At 32.1% G+C, this 24,814-nt stretch overlaps 1 protein-coding gene across 4 annotated transcripts in view; it reads left to right on the top strand.

Moving 5' to 3' along the window:
• LOC111424091 (glutamic acid-rich protein-like) overlaps nucleotides 1–24,814 on the top strand; it is an 85,696-nt gene that overhangs the window by 30,226 nt on the left and 30,656 nt on the right. For 2 of the 4 annotated variants that reach the window (XM_023057517.2, XM_023057514.2), the window contains exons 2-4: nucleotides 4,306–4,420; nucleotides 17,964–18,126; nucleotides 18,459–18,633. In XM_023057517.2, coding sequence (XP_022913285.1) covers nucleotides 4,306–4,420; nucleotides 17,964–18,126; nucleotides 18,459–18,633 — 453 coding nt within the window. Of the gene's footprint in view, nucleotides 1–4,305; nucleotides 4,421–13,071; nucleotides 13,225–17,742; nucleotides 17,838–17,963; nucleotides 18,127–18,458; nucleotides 18,634–24,814 lie in introns of those variants that run through there. The other 2 variants (XM_023057515.2, XM_023057516.2) reach the window with 2 other exon arrangements.

Raw genomic sequence — 24,814 nt, 5'->3', positions numbered from 1 at the left:
TATTGATTACGCCAAAACAAAGACCTCAACGACGACGACGAGACAAAACAAAGAGCAGACAATCAAGGGCGATTGTTCTCTCGTCTAAAGAGACGAACAACCACTTCTTTTCTTTGTTGCGTTTAGAAATGCAATATGACATTTCTTATAAACACTTTTTTTTAAGATGAAGTATTCTTATAATTTGACAAAATAAATGTTATTTATTTTTTTTTAAGCTATTAAAAATGTTTTTGATAAGATGTATTTCTCTCTATTCAATTTGGGATACGTATTAGTCTCATATTTGCTATTAATCTTCTATGTCAACACTGAGATATTCTATATCACATTGTCGTATATCGAATGTTGTGATTCTTGGTGACCACCAACGTTAATGCGATTGTTATTTATGGTAATAAATATGACATTTCCAACGCAAACCGCATGTCTCAATAATAAAAAAAGCATTTAGAGCGATTTCTTAATGATGAACGATGATGCTAAAGTTAGTGGCAAAACTTTGATAGAGATACTGATTAGGTAGAAATGTACGCATAGTTAAATAGTGGGCATAAATAGTTAAGAATATAATATCTGCAAATGTGACCCTATTCTTTATTAGCAGTCTTATCCAACACAACATATACTCCATCACTCAGAGTCCTAGAGTACCAAGACTACTCCATTAATGATAGAATTTCATAGAGGTGAATAATATTTACTCTTTTCCAATTGCAGGAGAAGAACTGCCCTCAATGAAGAAGTGTAGAAACAGCGATCTTTGGCATATCAAATTCATACTTAAAAACGGATAATGTTCATCTGCTATCACACAAGCAAAATATAATGAAATCTGTTCATGTCACAGAAGAGTGTATCATGAGTTTTTTCATTCATATTTAAGATCTTGTTTGATGAACTTTTCGAAATCCAACGTTTTGGAAAAGATTTTGGTAAAACCAAAACTCAGAATATGCAACATGCAAAGCTCTCCATTTTGAATCCATATTTTTTTTCTTCAAATATTGGTTGTCCAAACTTGATAGTCTAAAACGCGTGCTGCCGCAAAAATATATTCGATTTTGTAAATTGGCTTAATTCCAGATGTAGCTGGATATTAGAATTAATAAAAAAATGGAGTAAAGTATACTGGAAAAGTTTGTAGAAAAGCCACAAAAGAGGACTTGCTACATCTGCGCCTTGTCTCATCAATCTGGTGATATCAACTCTGAAAAACCTTAAAGTAGCTTCACATTAATGGAAGGTTAAATAAAGAGTCACAAAATCTACTCTTTTCGTGGACTCGCTAATTCGAACCCTCGGTAATCAGAATTCTTACCGAATCTACATACGTCGGGGAATCACCTTAACTGTTTATCCTATGTATTAGGTGACTAAACGAATGCAGAAAACTCTAACGTTTAGCGAAAACTATGAAATTTTACAATAATTAAACAGTGGAAAATCATTGGCCGCAAAATATGACGTTGGTGCGGCAACAATTTTGAACATTAAAAGTAATAAGAATAATAATGGAGTATGTACACCATTATTTGCAGATTTATGGCAAACATTACAATTATAACAAGTTTTTTGCAAGTAAAAGGTGGCTTAACGGTTTTAATGAGAGAGATGGCATTTGCAGATTAAAAGTTACTGGGGAAGAGCTATCAAGCGATCCTACAGTGGTCCAACCTTTTCTGAAAAAAATTACGAAAAAAATTTACGATAAGCTGATACCAGATCATATATTAGTACACGTCAAAGAAACCTCAGCGCCAGAGCGAATAAAATGCAAAGAGAGTCACTTTTCTCGCTTGTTCTAATAGAGATGGTACTCATAAACTCAAAATGATGATTATTGGCAAATTTAAAAATCGCAGAATAATTAAGACCGCTAATATTCCAGTTGACCATTCAACAAAAAATGCATGGATGGCATTCGCTTTATTCATTGAATGATTTCATACATCTTTCGTCAAACAAATAAAACATTTCAAAAAGAGAATAATCTTAATTGGAAGGCGCTGTTATTAATCGACAATGCTCTCAGTCACGCTTCAGTGGCGCAGTTGAGAAGCGATGTTGGTGAAATTGCAACTATGTTTTTGCCGCCTAATTGTACCCAGTTACTTGAGCCAATAGATCAAAATGCCATATGGCTAACATAACTTTATTATCGAAAAAGTCTTTTGGTCATTTCAAACGCCATCAAAAAAATTAACTTGATGGATGCAGAAAAAAATATTTGCTTATTCTACTGATAATGCTACCGCGGCAACATCATCTGAAGATGATTCAGATCTTATTGTAGATATTAATTCTAATAAGTGAGTCCCCAATGTATATTGAAATTGAATATTAAATGATAGACAATTAAGAAAATTATCAGTTGCTTTTATTTCATTTTTCTAGTGCAAAAATTCTGCAAGAGTTGCTTTGCATAACATCTCAGGAAGGTAATTTACTGGGCGGTTTAGACTTATTTTTGCGATTATTCTTTGTAAATTATATGTGTAAAGATGGGAGTGCATAAACTCAGAAAACCAACGGGGTTAAAATCGAATTTCGCGGTACTTCCGCAAACTATTTCCGAGCAATGGATATTATTATTATTTTATTTGATTCTCGCTGAGGATTTTATAGAAAGTTAAATATCCGTTGTTATATTATTTATAAACATGTTATATTTATATATAAACGCTGACAAGTCGAAGGTGATTCAAAGCAACTCATATTCTCGTGTGGCAACTTGCCAACAAAGTGTAAATTAAAGTGGCAGTTAAAAAATATAAAGCCGTATAGAAACTTTATTTAAAATAACATCACTTAATTAAAGGAATAAATGGAAAACGAAACAAGACTATTGACAATATACCTGTAGACCTCTGAAAGCAAACACCTGACAGTAAATACATAAAAGATAAGATATAGTGATAGTTAATGAATGAAATCAAAAATTATTTACTTAAAATTAATTTTATTTAAGTTAACTTCGCTTAAGCTAAAAGGTTGAAATAAAGTTATACTTGATTAGCTAAGTCGAAAAATATTTATGTAAACTTGATTATAATCAAAAACAAAATCTTGGCGAGAAACAAATATTTTCGTAATATTGTTATGCATAAAGGATGAAAAAATTCAATAAAACAAGAAAAACTATTCTGAGTATGAGTTACCTATGAGTTTCCTAGATAGCTGTGGTAATATTGAACTGGTTGTCATCGTTGAATTTAACTAGATTATAAAACTCATAAAATGAGCATAAACAACTTGTAGCTGTCATTTGACTAAAAAGAAAAATAATTTTTAGTACTTCATCTTCCTAGATAAACTCAAAAATAAAGATATCTAAACTAAAACTACGACGTGGCATGGCATCCGAAACGTCAAACACTTTTTCAAAAGACGCATGGGTTAACCTGGCAGTTTCTAGGTCTAGTGTTAATTCTAGTGATAGTGCTACTGTTAGTTCTAGTTTTGGTTTAATTAACACCGGCCGTGAAAGCCTTTGTACTTAAATAAAGATGGCTATTTCGAATTTGGATAGGAGAAGCTATCTTTGTTTATCCGTAAACTTTTGCCTTACACTTATTAACTTAATTTAATTTTTATTTCAATAAAATAATTGGAGGGCTCAACCTGTTTTTGCTAACATTTATTGTTAATTGAGAGAGAGAACAATATTCAGACCAACAAAACAAATTCAAATAGTTTGATTAAATTAATTAAACGTTTGTCTAAAAGAGCTATCGACCGTAGTCCTCCTGCCCTTTTGTCATATTTCTTTCATATTCAATGAAAATTAAAAAATTAGAAATTTGATGCGATAAAAACTTAAAATTTATTGAGTAAAATCATATATTATAAATTATAAGTAGTTGTGAAAGATTGCGAAAATTGAGTAAAATTAATCATCACTTTCATAACTTAACATGTTAAATTAATAATCAAAATAAAAATTATAATAAATGTTATAAAATTAGTTTTATTACAAATTCAATTAAAATTACTTTCACTTTTTTCTTAAACATTTTATAACTTTATCAAGTTGATCTTGTATGTACTGATAATCAACGTTTTAACACGTTATAAAGTTGCACAAGACTTTCTTGTTGTTGTTAACCCAATTGTGTTTTCCTTCCTTTACTCAATAACGATAAATTTTCAATTGCACTTTCTCCTCGCGGTTTTAACAATCCTACAAACGAAATATCATCATTAGATCATCACGACTTCTTCAAGACTCTTTTTGTATTAACTTAATTAAGAAGATAACTTTCTTATTAAATTTTATTTTCTAATTATCATTTTTTTTTTCAGATGTCAACTGCTGTGAGTAATCACGGTGGATCAGGACCTTTAAGTTTAATGTCCTGTGTAAGAGAATCGTCACCCCCGCAGGATTTTGGTCCTGAATATGAACCAGAAAAAACCGGTAAGCAAAAAAAATAATTAAAAAGATTTTTTAGAACGAAATTTAAGACCGTTAAAAGTCTATTTTATTATATTCGATCATGAAGAATCAAGGTCAAAAACAATTAGAAACGCGCTCGCAACATATGGTGTGTGTGTAAAACTTGTGGAAGTAGTGCTTCGTCAGCGAATTTTCTTCGTCTCCGCCATCCGTTTTAAAAGGGATTCATTCAGAACGACTCCATTTCGACATTAATTACGCTTTCGTTTCTTTACCGATCCGTTTACTTCTATTACGATGAATAGAAACGACTTTCTATGTTCCGTTTCAATCTGTATTCCTCCGAGAAAGATGTAAAGAAGGCAAAGTTTTAACTCAAGTTGTTCGAATCTATCAACATAAACCTTTTTAAAACGTACTATTTTAAGTCGTTTTGATAAAAGATGAAAGTAAGAGGCAATATCTTTCGATAATTTCGAAACCGCTTTGATCATCGTGACTATTCAATTAATGATTCGTGTCTTTAATGAACAAGTCGGATAATAATAATAAAGGCGCCAAGATTATAAATAGAACATCAACGTGTATTTTGGTAGCGCGAAAATATCCGAGGTGCGTTGCAAATTGGCGCAGTGCAGTGGTAAATTATGAACACCAGTCGTTTACTGGGTGAAACCATCAGTTCACTGCACTTTTAATGACTCATTTTGTTTATATTAGAGTGTCATTTAACTTTAACGCTGAAATATAAACGTTTTAGTTAACAATATTGTTATTGGTTCAAGGTGAATTTAATTTAAACTTTAAACATTTAATTTGTTTTCTTTAGAATGGTTTATTCTGAAAGTTTTTGGTAAATACATAGAAGTCTCAGAAAACTATAAAAATAGTTTTGCACAAAAATGTATCATTAAGATAATACTAGATTCATTTAGTTAGTTAACTTCTTTTTTATGTTAATTCAAGTTTGTAACGATAATGTTCTTCTATGGTCATATAATATTTGTGCAATATTAGTCTAACCGACATAAATTGATATAGAAGAAAATTTAAATAACATTTCTGATTATAAAAAGTTAAAGATTTTTTTAACTGCTTATGATATTCCAAAAAACAGTTTCTTTTTGCGAGCAAATACAACCCAAGTGTACCATTTGTGCAGCTGTATGCGAATTAATGAGGTACTTCACAGCACAGATTTTAATGTTGCGTACGTGGATTAATGTCTTACTTGACACGTCATCAGTGTATTGGCATATACGGTTGAAATGAGGAAATAACCTTTTCTGCGAAAGATAACCATACATAGGATGCCTTAGCCAAGAAATGTCCAATCAAACTGTATTACTTCACATTGGTGAATCTTATGAATCATATCACTTTTTTTATGATATGTTTGAATACTATAAATACATCATAACTTCCTTTTATAATAACTTCCATACATTTTGGATTAGGACCATCTTAGCAACAATTAATCAAATACGAGTGATATTGCGATTTTTGGAAATTTAGTACAGAAAAACTCCTTGAGGAGTTCTTACCACCTTTTCATAACATTTATCGTATGACTGATTTGATGAAATTGTAACAATTTTATCGAAAACTCTTTCGCTTTTATTCGATCGTTATGCATCTGTTCGTAACAAGAAATTCCTAAGAAACTTTACACCCAATTAATTTTATAATGAAATTTGATTGCCATATCAAAATGATAAAAATACACAATGGCATTAATAATTATGTTTTGGTTGTGCCATTTATCGATGAAATCTTATACCTCATGTTTGTGTATTGCTTTCCCCATTTTATACCTCTCTTAACGCATGTAATTAATATGTCATAGAAACTGGCCATTTCCCGTCACCGTGAAAGTACGAAAATGTTAATCAATTCCGAAAAATAATTCTCTTACAGCTCGCTCAGATTTATATTCAATAAGAACAAGAATATATCAGTTGATTGACATAGTTTTACTTGATTACACATAGGATTTTATCTTTTTAACTCTCTTGAATACGATTGCATCTGCATTATATCATTTGGTGAAACTGTGCTTTATGGCAAGTTAAGATAAAGTTATTCTTGATCAATGAGTCACAGCTAGTTGTATTATGTAGTGATTCTTTTGGCTCGCATCCCCTGGCTTTCTGTGTTCTGCAAGATGCGTTTTGACTTTTTGACACCGAGAGCACTGTTTATATTTGAATGTGGCTAAATACCCGGAATTACCTTTTTGATCGAAATATACCTAATTGTGCTAAAATGTATAAAGAAGTATACATTTCTTAATAGATTTGTTCTCACGCAGGAGGCTTATTTGGCTTTGTTGCAGTCTCATTGGTATGAAAACTAATTACCAGAAAACTAAACTGTTTACGCTTATTTTGAATTAGAAATTATCATCACTCAACCCAAAGTTTTGCTGATTTTATCCATTTCCAATTTTCTACCAAAAGAACATTACACCATTATACAAAGTAAGAGATATTCATTGAAAAGTTGCTACTCCAAAGATATCGTAAAAAACAGAAGCAACAGTATGATTCTGCTACTAATATTACAGTCAACAACAACTTATGCCCTGAAGTCTCCTTGTGTATCCTTCCAATATTCACTCTAGTTTTATTCATCCTGTACCAGCCAGGAGTTACCAAAGGCTAAGATACAGCTCACAATCAGAGGTATGTCTCTGACACCATCGCTGCTCGGTTATTTTTTTTGGAATGGTTCAATTTAAAGTTTTGCAGAGAGAGCATCAACACAATATATATGTATGTGTATTTGACCATGTCATCGTATTATTTACAAGGACGACATAAATTTGACAGCCGTGTTGACAGGGGGTTGATAGGGCGTAACCCTAGCCCTACAAAATATTGAGGTGCTTCTTCGGAAGGATAACGTAATTTGAGAAGTAATGACATACCCAGGTTATATCATTAATTTCTAATCGAATTGCTGACACTATTTCTTACGCATTCTTCAATTCAAAACTCTTTTTTATTAATTTTTTTGTTGATATTCAAATTCTTTGTATCTAAAGAAATGTATTGCATTTCTTTTTCTATTATCCTACTCTTTGTCCTATTGCTAAGGTTCGTTGAGTTTGTGATGGCATGCATTGCCTTGAATTGAAATTTATGTTCCTTGATCTCTTGAATGTGTTTTAACAATATTTCTATGGGTGTGTTTTTGCTACTTATAAGGGACAATGTTGAATACAAAATAATTCATTTTAATAGCACGGTTATTAATGGCTATGAAATCTTATTACGGTATTTTTAATTTCTTTTATTTGTTCTTATTATCTATCAAATTGTAAAATCAACAACCCGATTTTACAATTGTAAAATTCCAATGTTATTTCCCTTTATTTTTGATTAACCTTAATTAACTGATATTATTTTGAATTATTTTTCTTTAATTTCTTTGTACATATATTTCAATGTATGTAATTTAACTTTATCCCTTTTTTCTCCCTTAACACAGATTGACCTTCGTAGAGTTTTATTATTTTTCCTTTGCTAATTTCATATGTTTTCCTTTATTACCCTTCTGAAGAGTTGTATTGTAGTTTTTCAATGAATTTTTGTATGAAGTTTTCATTTCCTAAAAAGATTTTAAAAAGGTAGATGGATTTTAGTTTTTACAGTAATGTGCTTTGAGAATTTCTAAATGTGATATAAAATTCTAATTAAATTACATAACCGGATATAATACTTTATCTGAACATAATCCGTTAATCCAGGTTGTCAAAGGAGCATAGAGAAAGAAAAAGAAAAAAAAACAAAGGGCCAATGGCAAAACTAAATAAACAAGAATCATGGTAAAAGCTTAAAGAATAAAATTCTAATTTATAATCTTTGTGCAAGTACTGATTGCTTAGAGCACTAAACGTCTTGCAGAGAGTTACAGAAATTAACATTTCTATAAGAAAAAGGTCTCTTAAACAGTTTCTTGCTATGAGTTAAGTTGAACAGGTGTTTCTTCCTGCACATATTTGAAAAAAAATCTTCCTGCACATGTTTTTATAATCAGCACATCGCAGGTTACCACTTATAAGATATCCTTTGATTTCAACGGATACTAAATATTAAACGGAAACATATTTTCTGGTTTTGTTAGATTTGTGCTGCAACATCAGCTATTAAGACGAGTCAATAATAATGTGTAAGTAAGATTCCATCTTGCATATTTAGAATTTGACAATCGGCTATCCCAATCTAACCGCGTGTCACGGTTCACCTATCTTGGAAGTATCGTTTCAGCTGATGATGGCGCTACACTAGACATTAAGAATTCAGAAAGCATCAGGAGTTTTGCCCGTTTACGGAAAACATGGCTATCAAAACTGAATTGAATGTTTTCAACGCATATGTTAAATCAGCTCTGCTTTATGGATACGAAGCCTGGCTCGTTATTGAAGGCATAAAAAGCATGCTATAGGTATTCATGAACAAATGTCTGGCAACGATTTATTTCAAACGACGAGTTATGGGGAGTGATTGAGCAATATAGTGTAAACGAAAAGATAAAACAGAGAAAGTACGGGTGGATTGGACACGCGTTGAGGAGAGATATAAATGACCCTTGTCATGAATGAGTCCTGGAATAGAACCCTCTTGGGGCCAGAACACAAGGAAGGGCCAAAATGAAATAGAGGAGAACAATTGAAAAATAAACCAGCAAAATGTTAATTCCACAAATGAGAAGTATAGCAAGGGACCGTTGGAAAGGTCGATGGAGAGATTTCTTAACAGCCTATGATTCACCAGGATTATGTCATACCATTGATGACAAGGCAGTGGTAGAAATAGTAGTAGTATCCGAATCCAACCACACTCCGAAGTGTTTCATAATATCAACTACCATGTTTCAACTATTATTTATTACCTTACCAGGATATTTTTAATCTCTCATATTGGAAAGCTAAATAAAAAAATAAAAATTATTGAGCGTTATCCGCATCTAATTGTGAATCATGTTCGAATCACAGTTTTTTCAACTACCTTGGAATAAAGATGGATCACAAATAACCCTTAAAACAGAAAAATCTGAAAAATATGATTTTTTTTAGATATTTAATAAAAGCACGTTCTATTAAATCTTAGTGCAACGCCATTTCTCTATAGCAGTAGCATTGATGTTGTTGTAGTTTTGGCACAGACTTATTGTCAGTATCAGTCTGAGAAAATAACAATCTCAATTGGATGTGTCATTGATTCCGAGATAATACTATTTCTCTTATCTATATTCATATTTCCCTTATTGTCTTGAAATTAATATTACGAATATTATCGAGATTTAGAAACCAATATACGCATTTTTTCCCTTCTAACGTACTTCCTTAAAATTTTATAATAATCCCTATGAGAATCTAGCTGAGTATGCTTACATCTCTTATATTATATGTATAAATCTTCAAGTCTTCAACTTCTTCAAGACTGGCCGAAGATTGGATATGTTCACCATGTTACTAGAAATGTGAACAGAAAAGTGTTTATCGTTGATAATCTATATGTAAACAAATTCATGGCATTATCGTTGAGTTTCTTTGAAGAACTTCTCAACTAGTAATCCAAGTTTATTTTAAGAACTGGAGAAACCCTGAATTGTCCAAATGATATAGCACAGAAAGTGAAAAGTAATCAATCTTAAATTCTACAGTCCATAATAAATTTGGGATCCTTCACTCTAACACCAGATGGTATCTTGGATTATCCATAACAAGTAACTTCTGATATATCTGACACTCTCCAGGGTTTTGCTTTGGCCTGAGTAACTTATTCCTTCCTGTGATGATCTTGGCACTATCATTGTGATAAATTCAAGTTTTATCCAATTATACAAATCGCCATGAATGAATCGTCTTGTTGCAAAAGACAGTTATGACAAGATGTGGTAATTTCTAATATTTCTTTTAAAATTCTTCATACCGACATGTTCTTTCGTTTTTCCATTCTTAGTTAGTTACTAGTTTTGATTTATAAATTTATTTAAAAAGCTTCATTCGTCGAAATACATATTCTTCATTATCATCCATTCGTGTTACAGTGCTTATACTACATCCCTATCCAATAGCAACCAGTAATAATAAACACGGGTTATTATGAAAAATAGAACTGTAAATCTCATTTACTTTCATTACAACATGGTGTCGTGATGACATACGGATCAATGCTGGTGAAACAGACTTTATAACATTTTTAATCAGATTTCCATTAATTCCCAATACTCGTGAAAATTCCAATTGGAATAAAAAATCCAATGCTGCATCGAAAATCTTACGTTTCCTTTTATCATTCAGATTGAATGGCTTAATTAGTTAAATTAAAAACGTTTTATCACTTGTTTAATATTTTAATTACTTCATGAAAAACTTCAAATAAATGAATTTTTAAATGATTTTTCCATGAGGAAGTCCATTTATACATTTCTTTTTTTCATGCTAAGGAAGTAGTAAAAAGAATTCACGAAAATTAAAAGTTCAACACGATGCCAAAACTTTCAAAAAAAGGCTTCACACAGGATTAAAGACTTCTTAATGAAAAAGTGATTTTATTTAAAATAAGAGCTTTGCGTTTTAATAATCAAAAAAAAAAAATTTTTGACATCGACTTGCTCTAAAAATGTTCTAACTCATTTCTTTATTAAAACTTTTTTTTGTTTACTTCCTTCAAGTTATACTTAACGGGAGTTTATCTGATTCTTGTGAAACCGGCTTTTAATCACAATCCCTACTTAAAAACACTCTAGACAACGTCTCTTTACACAATAACAATTCAATATAACAACAAGATAATTTCACGCGATATTAATTAAGTGTTATATTTTGCCTTATTATTAATAGGGATTTAGATATTTTGCTATAAAAATAATTATACTAAAAAACAATATTTTCATTAGCCAATATTTTCATTTCAATATCAGCTATTGTCAATTCTTGATATGTATTTCAATTGTTTAGAAACTCCAATGACGTATTATTTTGTTTTTAAATTTATTGATGAAATTTATATTTAAATCATCATAACATAACATATTTTACGATATATTTTTTAAGTAATTATTACACTAAAAGTGTTGATTTAATTAAATTTGACCTATAAAAATTGAATTAACCCTTTTGTAATCAACTCAAGAGAATCCGACTCTCATTAAAAGTTTGTAGACAATCTTAAGAATCCTCAGAAAATCAATACCAGGTGCATTCCACCTTTCAACAGAATGCACACGCCTTCAAAAGCTAAAAATAATTTTAAGAGAAAATAACCATCACTATTCGAATTCCAGAGTGGCCCAAAAACTCTATTCACTTTTTAGTCTTTTGTATCAAATTTCATTTATCACGCTTATCAACACATAAATACTTCTGCTTTAAACCTGCCCTATATACGCGCTTACCATTCAATTCTAAATCAACATTATTTCCATTATAACAGTTTAACAAACAGTGATAACGCCGAGTTACTCCGTTTTCAATGCGGAAAAGCTTTTGTACTAAAAGTACAAACAGTGTGGAGGAAACGTTGTGGAAATGGCACGATGAGAATAACGGCAAACTAGGGATTGTAGGTGGGTTTCGGTTTACTGGCGATGCTTGAAAAAGCCGCGCACTATAAACTTTCTTGTATATAGAAAGAGAATAACAAAAATTGATGTTAAACGAATTTTACCTCGTTTATCTCTTCCAATTTAAACCACCCGTTTTGAATTTGGTTTTGAAATGGAGCTATGAATAGGCTTTGGTGTCAACGTACTTTGTTAATTAAATTGACTGGTTTAAAAGTTTTTTTAGGAAACGTTTCGATAGAGTTGGTTAAAAAAGTGCTTTTAGACAACCCAATATACACTTCAAAACAATACAGTATTGGAGTATTCATTATAGCCAAAAAAGTATTAGATGGATCTCTTGAGATGGCTAAATCCGAATATTTCTAATTCTAGGTAATTCTAGTGTTAGTTCTAGTTTTAGTACAATGAAAAACATACAACAATCTAACGCTGAATAACAACTAAAGTTGTAGGTGTAGTAAAAAGGTGAACTAACACTAACATTAGAACTAACACTAGACCTGGAATTAGAAGCATTCGGGTTTAGTCCTCTTAACCCGAAGTCTGTTATATCGAGGTTTTATAGTACTTTTCTATTTATTGAGAGATTTATATAAAAAGGAATCTGACCACATGCGATTCAATTTAGTTGTTTTTGTTGCCTACGTATCATTATAAGTTAAAAACAGTTATTTAAACGACTCCAATAAACTCATATATGCGGGAAATCCCGAGCTCATCACGCAACTGGTTCGTACTTGACGTGATCTCGTTAGTATTTCTCCGATATTTACCGTTGTAATGTGAAGTTCCAGCTTTTATTTCAATTTTAAAAAAGAAATTTAATAAAATAAATGGCTTATTTATAAAAACATAATAAATAATAATTATTACGCTTATTTATTACTAACATGATTTAAGTCAACGATCAATTTACAACAATGAAATTGATCTGTAAAGTTTTAATCTAGATTAAATGTGGGTTCTTATCGTTCGGATATAAACAATTTATTTATTGTGTTTTAACAAAATTTAGACATGACGTCTATTAATTACATACTAAAACCATTGATACGTTATCAAAGAGAGTATGTTAGATAACAAAACGGTGTTATTGCCATTTTGATGTGATGTACTGTGGTTGGTTTTAGTGCAAAATATATTCGTTGTGTGTTTAAAAGGTTGTTGGTTTTAAAGAAATACTAAGAAAACTGATATGGATAAATTACGATGGAAAACGTTATCTTTGGATAGTGTTTTTGAAGATGGTTAGTAAATTTGTAATAAGAAACTTGTATTTCTTTATCAAATTGGAACATTTAAAACCCGTTAGTGGTTTTGGTGCTGTTATTGACCTTTTTAAAATTTATGGAAAATTATTTATAAATGAAAATTGATTCAAAATTGAAATTCAAAAATGTATCACATTTTCTTATTAGAAAAATAAAATTAATTCTTTATCACCAAAATGTTTCAAAATCTGTATTAATCTCTTTAATTTTTTTTTAATTCATAATAAGTGGAAAACTTAAACATTAACTTACAAAGGTATAAACTTCATCTTGTTTTTTATCAACTTTTTATCAGCAAAAAAATTATTCGAATTTGCCATTAATCGAACTGCTTAAAAATATTTCTCATAGTAAAGGTAACTTAATTCATCAATAAAGATAAAATGTTGCAACTAAACGAAATAACGTTTTATCTATCTTATTATACCATTTGCACTATTTATACATAATCTCTGTATCAAGTTTTCATCAACATTCTAATAAGTCAAATCTCTACTGAGCCAAGTATCTAAAAAGTCTGCTCCTAGATTGTATGCATCATATCTATTTGGTTCGCATCAAAAGTGCATGAAACTCGTTCAGTTTTGTGTAAAATGTTCATACAGTCCTTATTAACTAGTGATGGAACGGATAGTGATTTTGCGAAAAGCCGGATACCGGATATTCGGCATCCCCTTCTGCCAGATATCCGGTTATCCGGCATATCTATCCGGCCATTATGGTTATAATTTCTGGTGCATTTCTGAAGTGATACCCTATATTGCCACATTATTGCGATATTTGAATAAAAATGAAATTAATAAGAAAGCTGATAAGATATGTCAACTTATTTGGATTCAAGATACAAAATGAACTTTTTTGATGCTGATTTAACTAACGAAGCGACTTTAAAAACAGGATACTTTAATTAATAATTGGCGATAGTTCCACAATGATCCTTCAAGAAATTAATTTTATAGTGAATTTTGCAAGTTATCGATGAAAATTGCAACATCGAAAATTATACCAAAACTTCAAATATTGTTTTCTCAAAAACTAAAAGTAATTTTTCAAAACGTGTTGGTTCATTGGAAAGAGGACACTTTTATTAACACGTTGGGACATTTTCATACTCATATTCCAAGAAATGGATTTTATACGAATTTTTAAAACTTAATTGGCGGAAATTGCAAAATTTTAAAAGATTTTTCAAAACGGCTTTTTGTATTAGAAAGAGGATACTTTAATTAATAATCGAAAGTGATAACAGCGACAGTTCTGTTAGTAATGAATGTGATAATGAATTACAAGCGAAGAGAAGAAAACTAGACAAAACTGCAACAACAGATTTTATACAGGGTGATTTATAACATACGGAGCAAACTAAAAGGGTAGGTACTAGGGGTCAAACTGAAAAGATTTGCTTAATAATGTTTTGTTAAAAACTTAATAGTTACATAGATATCGCTTAAATATAATAATTTAACGTCCATTTTTGAGAACCGCTGATATTCAGTAAAGAACGATAAAAATATTTATCACTGTCATCCTCAGTTTTGAAGGAGCTGTAAATGTAGACAATTTATTGTTTCAGTAGTTGTTATTTTAGGTAATACCTAATTTGTTAAAAGAAATAATAGATGTTAAATTTTGACGTTAAATGACATGTCCGCTGCTAACTGCTAAGTAACCAAATCAACTGGATTGGTAGTAATAAAAATATGGTGTCAGCGGTTCTCAACAAAAAAACACCAGTTTTTGAGCATTTTAACAAATTTTTAAATAGCCGTAACTGCTATATTACCAAAATTTTATTATTTTTGTTAATTATGCATTGCTTAAGTAACCCCGAAATACTCGCAGTCTGAATTTAAACGTAGTGTAATACCGTATATGGTAAGAAATGCTCGGCCATTAGTTCAACTTTAACGTTCTATATCTTTGTGATTATTAAGTTGTGGTCAAAACATTATTAAGAAAATATCTTCAATTTGGCCCCTAGTACCTACCTTTTTAGTCTGCTCCGTATGTTATAAATCACCCTGTATATCGTATTGGGATTGTTACAATGAGGTTGCTAATGACAAACCTGATATAAATAAAGTTGGATTCAATGAAAAAACGCCTATTGGGGTTGATCTTGATTATTATTAGTGTTATGCACTGATAATCAAGTTATACAGTATCCAAAACCTAAAAGAGATACTAATTCCTGTGGATGGTGTAGTACTAAGTAATAGGTTTTTAATATCCGACCAAAGCCGGATATTTGGTATCCGGCCGGATTTTAAAAAATGGCCGGATAGGCCGGATACCGGATAGTTGCCGGATATCCGTTCCACCACTAAGTGGGGTATCATGGACCCCAGGAATTAAAAACTCAAAATAATTTAAAAACAAAAAAAGACGCGCCAGATCGTTTTCTATGAAGTATTTTATAGAAGTAGTATTTTATTTTCAGGGTAGATATGTCAAACCCCACCTAGTATAGTATGTGAGATTAATTCACCTAGTATATGCTTAATACGAGTTCCAACATAATTGATGCTGTAAATGTAGGCAATATTTTGTTGGTAAAATGTAGATTTAATAACACTTTTAAACAAATTCTTAAGATTGGAAATAATTGTGTTGAAGTACCGTTGGTCAAATAGATACACTATGGTTGTAATGAACATGAGTCCACTATGTAAAACTGCTATAACTTAGGAATCAAATTGTTATCTTAAATTGTGCAGTGGCGTCAGCGTTGAGATTACCATGAATTGGGATCAAAGGTCTTAATCTATTCAAGAAGAAACACCCTCAGACCATAATCCCACCTACGTCAAACTTTACTGTTGGCACAATGCATTTGGGTAAGAGACGTTCTCCAGGTTCACGCCAGATCCAACACATTCTTCTATCCCAACAGTAGAGGGTGAACCTTGCTTCATCGCTCCAGAGAACCTGCCTCCACTGATCTATGGTCCACTGTCGACGTATTTTACAAAACATTAATTGACATTGACACTTCGGTTTCACTTCTGAATAACATAGAACATTGTGGATTTTGGGTAATTCTTCCCGACGGTTACAGCTCTTTGGAAATCATGTTGTTTAGTACACGATGTTAAAGGGCATCGTTAAATCGCAGATGTCAGCTTTTACATGGGTATCAAAATGCTTATTTGTAGATAGTGTATATCCTATCCGGTTCTTTACGTGAACGGCTACTAAGGAAACTATGTCCTTGAACCATTCTAATAACTATTCTAAGAAATCAGATTTACCTCATTTTACTATGTATGTATAGAAATCACCCTTATTAGTTTTAAAACCTGTTGCGTACTCGTTAATAAATCTCTTAATAACTGGATGCTTCGTGGTCGAATATACCAACAATACCAAGCAACCTAAATTTACTGGCAAAAACGGGTATCCTTCAAACGGTTTCAAATGCTTAATGTGGCATACAGAGACTACCTATATCATACTTCCACAAGATATCGTCTACAAAGTCTAGTAAGGCAGTATATAGCACCACGTATAAAACTCGATGGGCAGAATGTTATTATCTACTGTATAATTATTTTTTGATGGAACAAAATGCAATTCATAACATGGACAACACGGGTAACACATGGCTCTTCGCTACTCATGTTTGTTAATTATGTTCTGTATAAGTTATGTGTAATTAATGTCGAATAACACAAATACAATGGTTGCCATAATTGATAGAAGTTCACTTCACACATTATTCTTTACAGAAATTTGTTTGTAGCTGAATTTGAAGCGGCAAAGACTCTGAAATATTACTTTTTAGTCTTTCTGGTGTCAATTAAATTTTAATTGCATTTCTGTACTTAGGTATATTTTTATGAGCAATGTTCGGGATAGTTGTTCAATACAAAGAAGGTCCATAAATAGATCTTTTTAGAAAGATGTGCATGAAGAAGTACAAGCTGTATTTTTGTAGTACACCACAAACATTCATCTATATATTCTACTATTTCTGGAAACATAGATCCACATAACTGCATAATTCCGTACTTTGTTTAATAAACTTATCGATTTTGCTGTATTGGCATTAACCTTTTTCTTAATCTCAAGTGATGAGATTGAGATTTTTCATTTTTGACATTTCTGCTGATGCTGTTGTTCGTGATACAAACTTACTAACGAGATGCTGTCTTAATGCAACGTGGTGAATTTTTCCTTTCCCATATGGTGTTCCAGTTATGTTTTATCATCGTATAGGAGTTGGTATCATCAATGTTTCTATAATTTCGCATGAGAAGAAATGAATTCGACTTTAACTTTTACAAAAAGAAGAAACTAAACAGAATTTTTCGTGATTGTTACACATAATAAATAAAATTAAACCGTGGGAGTGACTCATTCGTAAAATCACTGTTGCGATCAAGCCCGACACAATACCAAAGCGGAAAGGCAACAACACAATTAAATGACCCTCTCTGTTACTTTTATCTCTTGTTACAACTCCGCCGGCTTTGTCGTTTTTATTTAGTTTGCACGTAACTTTTATCATTACAGTTCGGAAACCAACATTTTTTTTTAAAACAGTTTCTATGTGGTTGTAATGAAACGTGGACGTAGTTACGATTTGGGTCAGTTAAAATTAAAAAAAGATTAGAATACAAAAAAGAAACGAAAATCACTCATTAAAACATCTTTTTTGTGTTAATACTTTGACAAAAACACGTTCTTGAGACGTTTTTCATTTTTGTCTGTAGTTAGTACAAAGAAACGGTTTTGGAACCCCAGGAAGTGGTTTAAAAGGAAAAACAACAAAGTGGCCGACGACGTCAATGTGTCTAATGACTCGGAGGTTAAAGAAGGGCTTCGAAGCAGGTCTTCGAGTGAGTTATCGGAACCGGAAGAGGCTCCTAAGCGAAGGTAAGCAAAATTGTTTAGATTATAACTTTCTCTAAGAATAAGTTAGAACTGATTTGTTGCTTTTACCCTTTTTAAAGTGCACTTTAAATAAACTTCCTTTATGTTGCATATCTTCAAAAACATTTTCTTTTACTATTTGTCATGGAATTCATTCGCAAATGAAACGATTTGTACTCATACTTGACATAGATCTTGGTATTCAGATTAACGTCCTGAAGTAAAATAAGATGACCGTTCTACTTTGGCTATGTTTAGATAGTCTGGATTTCAGTTTTGATACTCTCAATACTTTATGTAGGTTATGAAATTAAAGTTTTATTTTGTTTTTGTAGAAGTGGTGTTCCTATGCATCCAGGATTAAGTGTATCCCATGACAGTGTTTTCCATTCGCCACACTCTGGTTCAGAAATCGAATTAGAAGGTGCCCATAGCGCTTCCTCGCTCTCGGTGACGACGTCGACGACGACAACGACGCCTCACGGCGCTCTCGGAGGCGACAGGTTACAGGTCAGTAAGAAAACCCCTTGCTTTAAATAACTTATGGCAACCGTTAATTCTTCATTTCCGAATCGATTCGTCGTCGTCGGCGACGTATACTTTGACTCTCCGGGTTTAGGTCAGTGAACTTTACAGATAGATCTTATATGTTTATGGTTGGTTCTTTCACCGACTTTCGTTATTTACCAATCAAAACCGTCGTGGATCGGTTTACCTTTGTGGTTAACGTTGGTGACCCAATTATTTACGAACCACAACCAATTCACTTTAAAATTTTATTACATCAAAAAAAAATAATGATATAAGTAGACAACCAAAGTTACACGTTTAAAACAAAAATTTTTTTTATTATTTTGTTGCTAAATAATTTGTTACTAAGAATTCTTTAATCCCGGTTATCGACATTTAAGAAATGACTAATGCCTATAACAACTCAACTAACAACAGCAACACACAGATTCCGAATCGTGACTCATTCATCATAATTTAACAATTTAAATGATAACTCAAAGATATTTTATTATGCGTTTTATGCAAATTAGGTCGTTAATAATATAATAACCTAGTAGATAGAAATGGTTTGGATGCGAAACAAATAAAACTAAATAATAATAAAATGTATGATTTGTAGTTGTTGATGAAGTGTAATTATATCTCGATGGTGTTTCCTTCCCGACTAGATTTGATTTGAAGACGCTCAAGGTTATAATACCCTGATAAAATAAATCAATTTAAAACGTAATTGAAAGGAAATAATTTATGTAAAGTTGTATTCTTTTTCTAAGAACTATAAGAAGTTGAGCTAAAGAATCTGCTTTACCTTTCAAACACATTACAGGTAAGGTTCTTTTTTTGCAATAAAGCATTCAAGGCTAAAGTAAGGATTTAGTGATAAAATATGTTAATTCAAATTCTTTCTTTTTATTGCATCCAAGACTCTTATTTCAACATTCAACCTGTTTATGGTTAAAATAAGACTTCCGTAGTAAAATGTGTTAATTAAAATCGACATTGATGGGAGAGTTATAAAAAAGGCGATTTAAAACTTTAAAAGCGCATTTAAAACTTTTTATTTACCATTAAACATGTTTTTCCCAAGCTAAATAGGTGTTCAGGTTTAAATGTAAAGCTTGATTGATAATGTATGTTAATTTAAGTTGAAATTGAAAGGAAATACGTAGCGATAATTATAAGAAATCGTTTGATCAAAGTAAACTAAGTAAGACATCAACGTCATCAGGTGTAAGTTCGATACAATTCTCGTGAATTTATTGAGCCACAAAGCACACCGGAGCATATCATTCACTGGTTGCAGTCTAAAGTATTGAAAAGCATGTCGACTTAGCAGCGATTGAATTGACAGACAAATACAAGTAAAATCGTTCTATTCGTTTACCGATTCCCAGACGATGATAATAACGTTTTCCTAGAGATACCTAACGAGATTTTAATTTATTTTCACGGTTGTTTCCTACAAACAACTATAAAGTCAAACGAATTGATTTTGTTAAAAATTATTAAAGTTATGTTCACCATAAATAAGGTGTGCTTGATAAAGCATATATATATATATATGTTCTTATTCAATCAAAATGTCAATACAACATTATGTCATCACTTTCTTGTTATTTACAGCTGACTTAAACGCTTATAATGACAACAATTCACAAAATGTGTTGTAATAACTCTGATATATGCGACAGGATGTATATGATGTTTTTTCAAACATTTGTTCTACAATCATCACGACATTAATGAAAATGCTGCAAGTAATCACCTGCAGGATTTCATTAACACTTTAGATCAAACAAACCATTCTATATTTTTGGTAAACATTCAGAAATGTCTTTCGGCGTTTTAACGGTAAACAATGTGGAACATTTTGGGCATCTACATATCAGCGTAGAGTTAATGGTAACTCTATGTTAACTGGTACAGTTATACCCTGAAGTTATCAGTTAATAATCGTCAAATTTCCATAAGTCGATGTACTTTGTAAAGTACTAATAAAATATAACTTTAGAAGGGTTTTCAAATATTTGAGAAGTTAAGACATTGTTGACGTCTGTATTTTCAATATTTTTAAGTCCTTTCGAAATGAACTGGCTATACTGAAAACTGTACTTGTCTAGTGAAACTAGGCCAGAAAGAGTCTCTTCCCATGTTGTTCTCGTCTGGGCCCCTATACCCGACTTGCGCTATGATCTCAATGTACATCCGTGGTTTGCTTACCTGCCCGATTCGTCTATCTGTCTATCCTTGATCATCCTGTAGATCGGCTGCTTATTGAGTTCTTCTCGAATGCGATTGTTCCGTGCTCTGTCCCGTCGTATCTTTCCTGCAACCCGCCGGAGGCATTTCGTTTGGATCGCATCAACGCTAGTCGGTCGAGCTTTCATTGTCATAGGTAAGTATAGGGTCAATGACCGCTTTATAAATCTTTTAGTCTTGTCTTCAATAATCCGTCAAATATTAATAGCTGGGTGAGAATCATTCGATGCGGATGTTATCCACCTGTTCTTCTATCCTCGCCACTACCATAACTTGACACTTCACCTTGTTCAACATCATGCTCCTCCTCTTTAGAGTTTCTGACCACTTGTCTGCATATATCGGCACATGATCGGCCTGAGGTTGAGCATGCCGACCACAGAAGTTTCTGTTCTTCTCTTGCATGTTCACCACTTCATCCATAAAAGCTACAAATAGCAAGGGGGATTAACTGAGGTCTGGTGAAGAGAGAAGGAATGCTATTAGCCGAAGAAATTAAAGAACTCTCCCAAACGGTATGGAGACTAGAGCTCAAATATTTTGTTGTTTTGCCGCACATCTTTAAATCTACAAATGATGAATACCTTGTGCTGTGTAATCTGTTACACCTTCAATAGTGTTCGTCATCGAGTATGACATGATGACCAAATTAGTCACGAGCAAAACAGACGTTTATGCCGACGCTTTGTGATTTAACTTTGAAACGGCTATTCAGGTACATGTTTAAGTATGTTATAAGACGCAGTTTTCTTTATCAGTATTTGCAGGGTCTCCACTCTCTGCAGTGCTGCGCCAATTATATCGAGCTAAATCAAGCATTACAACAAAATTTTGTTATATAATTATCAATGCTGAAATTTTTGACAAGTTTTTAAGAATTTTGGAATTCCTTTCCATTTTTGCCATTCGGTTGATTACATTAAATAAATTAAGTGTCAGGTACACTGATCAACCAAACACTACATCGCGACCAATAAGATCAATCGTATTCTGATAGACATGTCCAATTTCATCTTTCAGCTCTATGTTCTTAACAAATATCAAAATTTTTCTATTTATTGCGCCGACAGCATCTAGAACCTGCGTTGAGGTACATACGTCTTTATCGTATTTGCGTCCAAAAGTATGTTGTAAAGATTCCCATTAGAATCTTAATGACTAAGTCGAGTTCTAAAGTTTTCTTGACTTTGAACGATGCGATGTCAATAAACCTCTTGCCGTGTCTCATACCAGACAATTAGTGCTGAGTATAATGAGTCAGCTCTAAATCCATTTTCTAACTCATTTCTTGGTCATCATAAGCCATACACCATTTCTGGATCAAGGAGAGCTTATTCTCTAATAGCCTTAGCTACCTCGTCAATCAATACCACATTGCTGTCATCAGGTAATGTATATCTATATATTCAAAAGAAGTTCTGATGTCAATATCCGTTCTGCCTCTTAAGGAAGCAGAACCTTAAAGAGAGAATTCTGAAGGAGTAGTGTTTTTGTCACTACGCTAGCGAACTGCAGGTATACCCTCTTTCTTTATGTGAAAATGTAGAGGATTGGTACAAACAAGATGTCTATCCTTACAGGTAATGTAGTGCCTATTGCTCTTGAAAGCGCCAAATCAACAATTGTCAAGACTTGTTGAACTTTCTTATACTAGATTTTAGCACCATATGTGAACGTAAATTTAACCACAGTCACAAGTATTCTCTGTAGATAGGTAAGGAACAAAGATTGGACAATGTGCTATTAGTTCATCAACTAATGGCACATTGTAAGTTAACTTCTTACGTCTTCTTGATTTTCAATCTGACGATTTGGTGCCAAAAATCATCACGAGTAACGACGTCCATTTCCACATCTGTGAATACATATATGAACAAATAAAATTTGCAGTATTGTAGCACTGAAAATCCGAGAATAATCCACGAGGAGCTTGTGAGTGAGATTTCATTCGCTCAAACTCACTACATGTTGTGTTTACGCTGGGGAAGTTATTGTCCATTTTTCTTTAAAAACGGCATAAATCAAACAATCACTGCAGGTAGTGAGCACTACAAAGGCATGATGAATGAAGTTTTCATTCCTCATTTAAATGTAGGTATTTCAACTGAAAACGTAAATTCAGCAGGATGGACCAATTGCATGTTCAGTACAGTATCATCTTGTATTAAATATGAGTAGATACAACGGTGTGCAGGGATGAAATCTAGAACCTGTTCGTGTGTAAAGTATATAAATAATTCGTTGAGCTATTGGAAACTGTGTCAGGCTGGATGTAAGCATACCAGCTTATTTTGAATAGTGAAAACCCTACAAAGTAAACTTTGCAGTTTTTGCATAGACCAAGAAGTAGCAAAGCAGTTTGTTATCGTTATATGGGGTTAATGAAGTTTTAAGGTCCAATAATATTTCCATGTATTGTATAATCTTAAGAATAGTGAATCATTAAAAAAGCATTTCAAAAATATTGAAACATTTACCCTACCGTACATATACCGTCTTTGCTAACATGACCTATATACACAATAATAAACAGAGTTATGATAAAATCTCAGTTTTTTATGTGTATACTAGATGGAGTGTCTTTATAAAAAGCTTCCTTACTGCCGTTTAAAGGTCACGTAGTAAGGATAGACTACCACGATACAAAACTTTTTAATCAGTTTCCGGAATTTATAAAAAAGGAGAATGTTACATCTTAAAAATACAAATCGAGTGGTTCTTGTCTATCGTGTAATCTTTAAACACAATTTTACTTATGTTTATGTGAATATTTATGTACCAAGACTTCAATTATCTTACATTGTATCTTTAAGTATGACGTTTTATCATAAACTTTTTTAGATAAATAATATTATTGATAGCTGTATAGTAAACATTTTACTAAATTCATAATACTGGTTATGAGTTATAGTGACAACCTCGATTCGAGTACTGCACATTCATCCCTTAATTTCTAATTTCCACTACATATGGGCGATTAACAATAAATGTCGGTTATTAAGGTCTCTGAATAATCTTAGCATTGATTCAAGGAAGAGCCTTTTTAATTGAGTTAAGTTGCTCCTAATTTCTTCATTTTTGGCATGCTTTTGAAAGTAAAATTAAGGTTTTATTGCTGATAAAGGCATATAACGACGTTTGTCTTACAATCATTAACATTTCTCTGCATACTAGGAATCTGCATAACGCTACATAAAACCATCTTCTTCTATATTCTTCACCTTCAAAAAATTTTTATTACCACCCACTCATCATTTCTTTTTAATGCAATTTTTTTATTTTTTAAATCTCAATAACTCAATATTATCATCCACACCTCTTTATCCTTGGTTTACCTGTAGTCATGATTCATAATTCTTGTTATGTTCCACTTAGTTTTCTCTTTGTATTTATCTTTATATTCTTCATTCTTATTTTAATTCTTCTTCATTCCATCGTCATTTTTCATCACCTTCGTTTATTCATGTTCGAAGTCTTCTTTTACTTTTTGTACCATTTACTTTCTTACATATACGAAGTCCCGAGTCTATTTTAACTTGTATTTTTTTTCTCAAAAACCATAAAGAAAAATGAAGTTATACTTTATGACTTAAAAATGTTGAAGTCAATAAAATACAAAACTAAATTGCATGAAACAATGAAAGTTAGAAATCAAAATACAGAATACAAAACGAAGCATATGGCAAATCTATTTTTGTAGATAATGAAGTTTGCAAATTGTGTCTGAAGTCCCATCCAGTACATAGTGAGGGTATTAACACATGTTTTTCTTTTATACCCTGTAATTTCACACATCGTGCTCCAAACTGCCGAGGCGTTCTACACTTAGATCTCGCTTTGTATCTCAAGTCGTGCTGTACGGGGAGTAGGTTGGCGAGAGCCCTAAGACCATTAAAACGCGTAATGGCTCGCATGTCGG

The sequence above is a fragment of the Onthophagus taurus genome, chromosome 11 (genome assembly GCF_036711975.1).
Source record: "Onthophagus taurus isolate NC chromosome 11, IU_Otau_3.0, whole genome shotgun sequence".
Classification (NCBI taxonomy): Eukaryota; Metazoa; Arthropoda; class Insecta; order Coleoptera; family Scarabaeidae; genus Onthophagus; species Onthophagus taurus.
The sequence above is the reverse complement of the archived record's forward strand: the minus strand, read 5'-3'. Positions and strand labels throughout refer to the sequence as shown.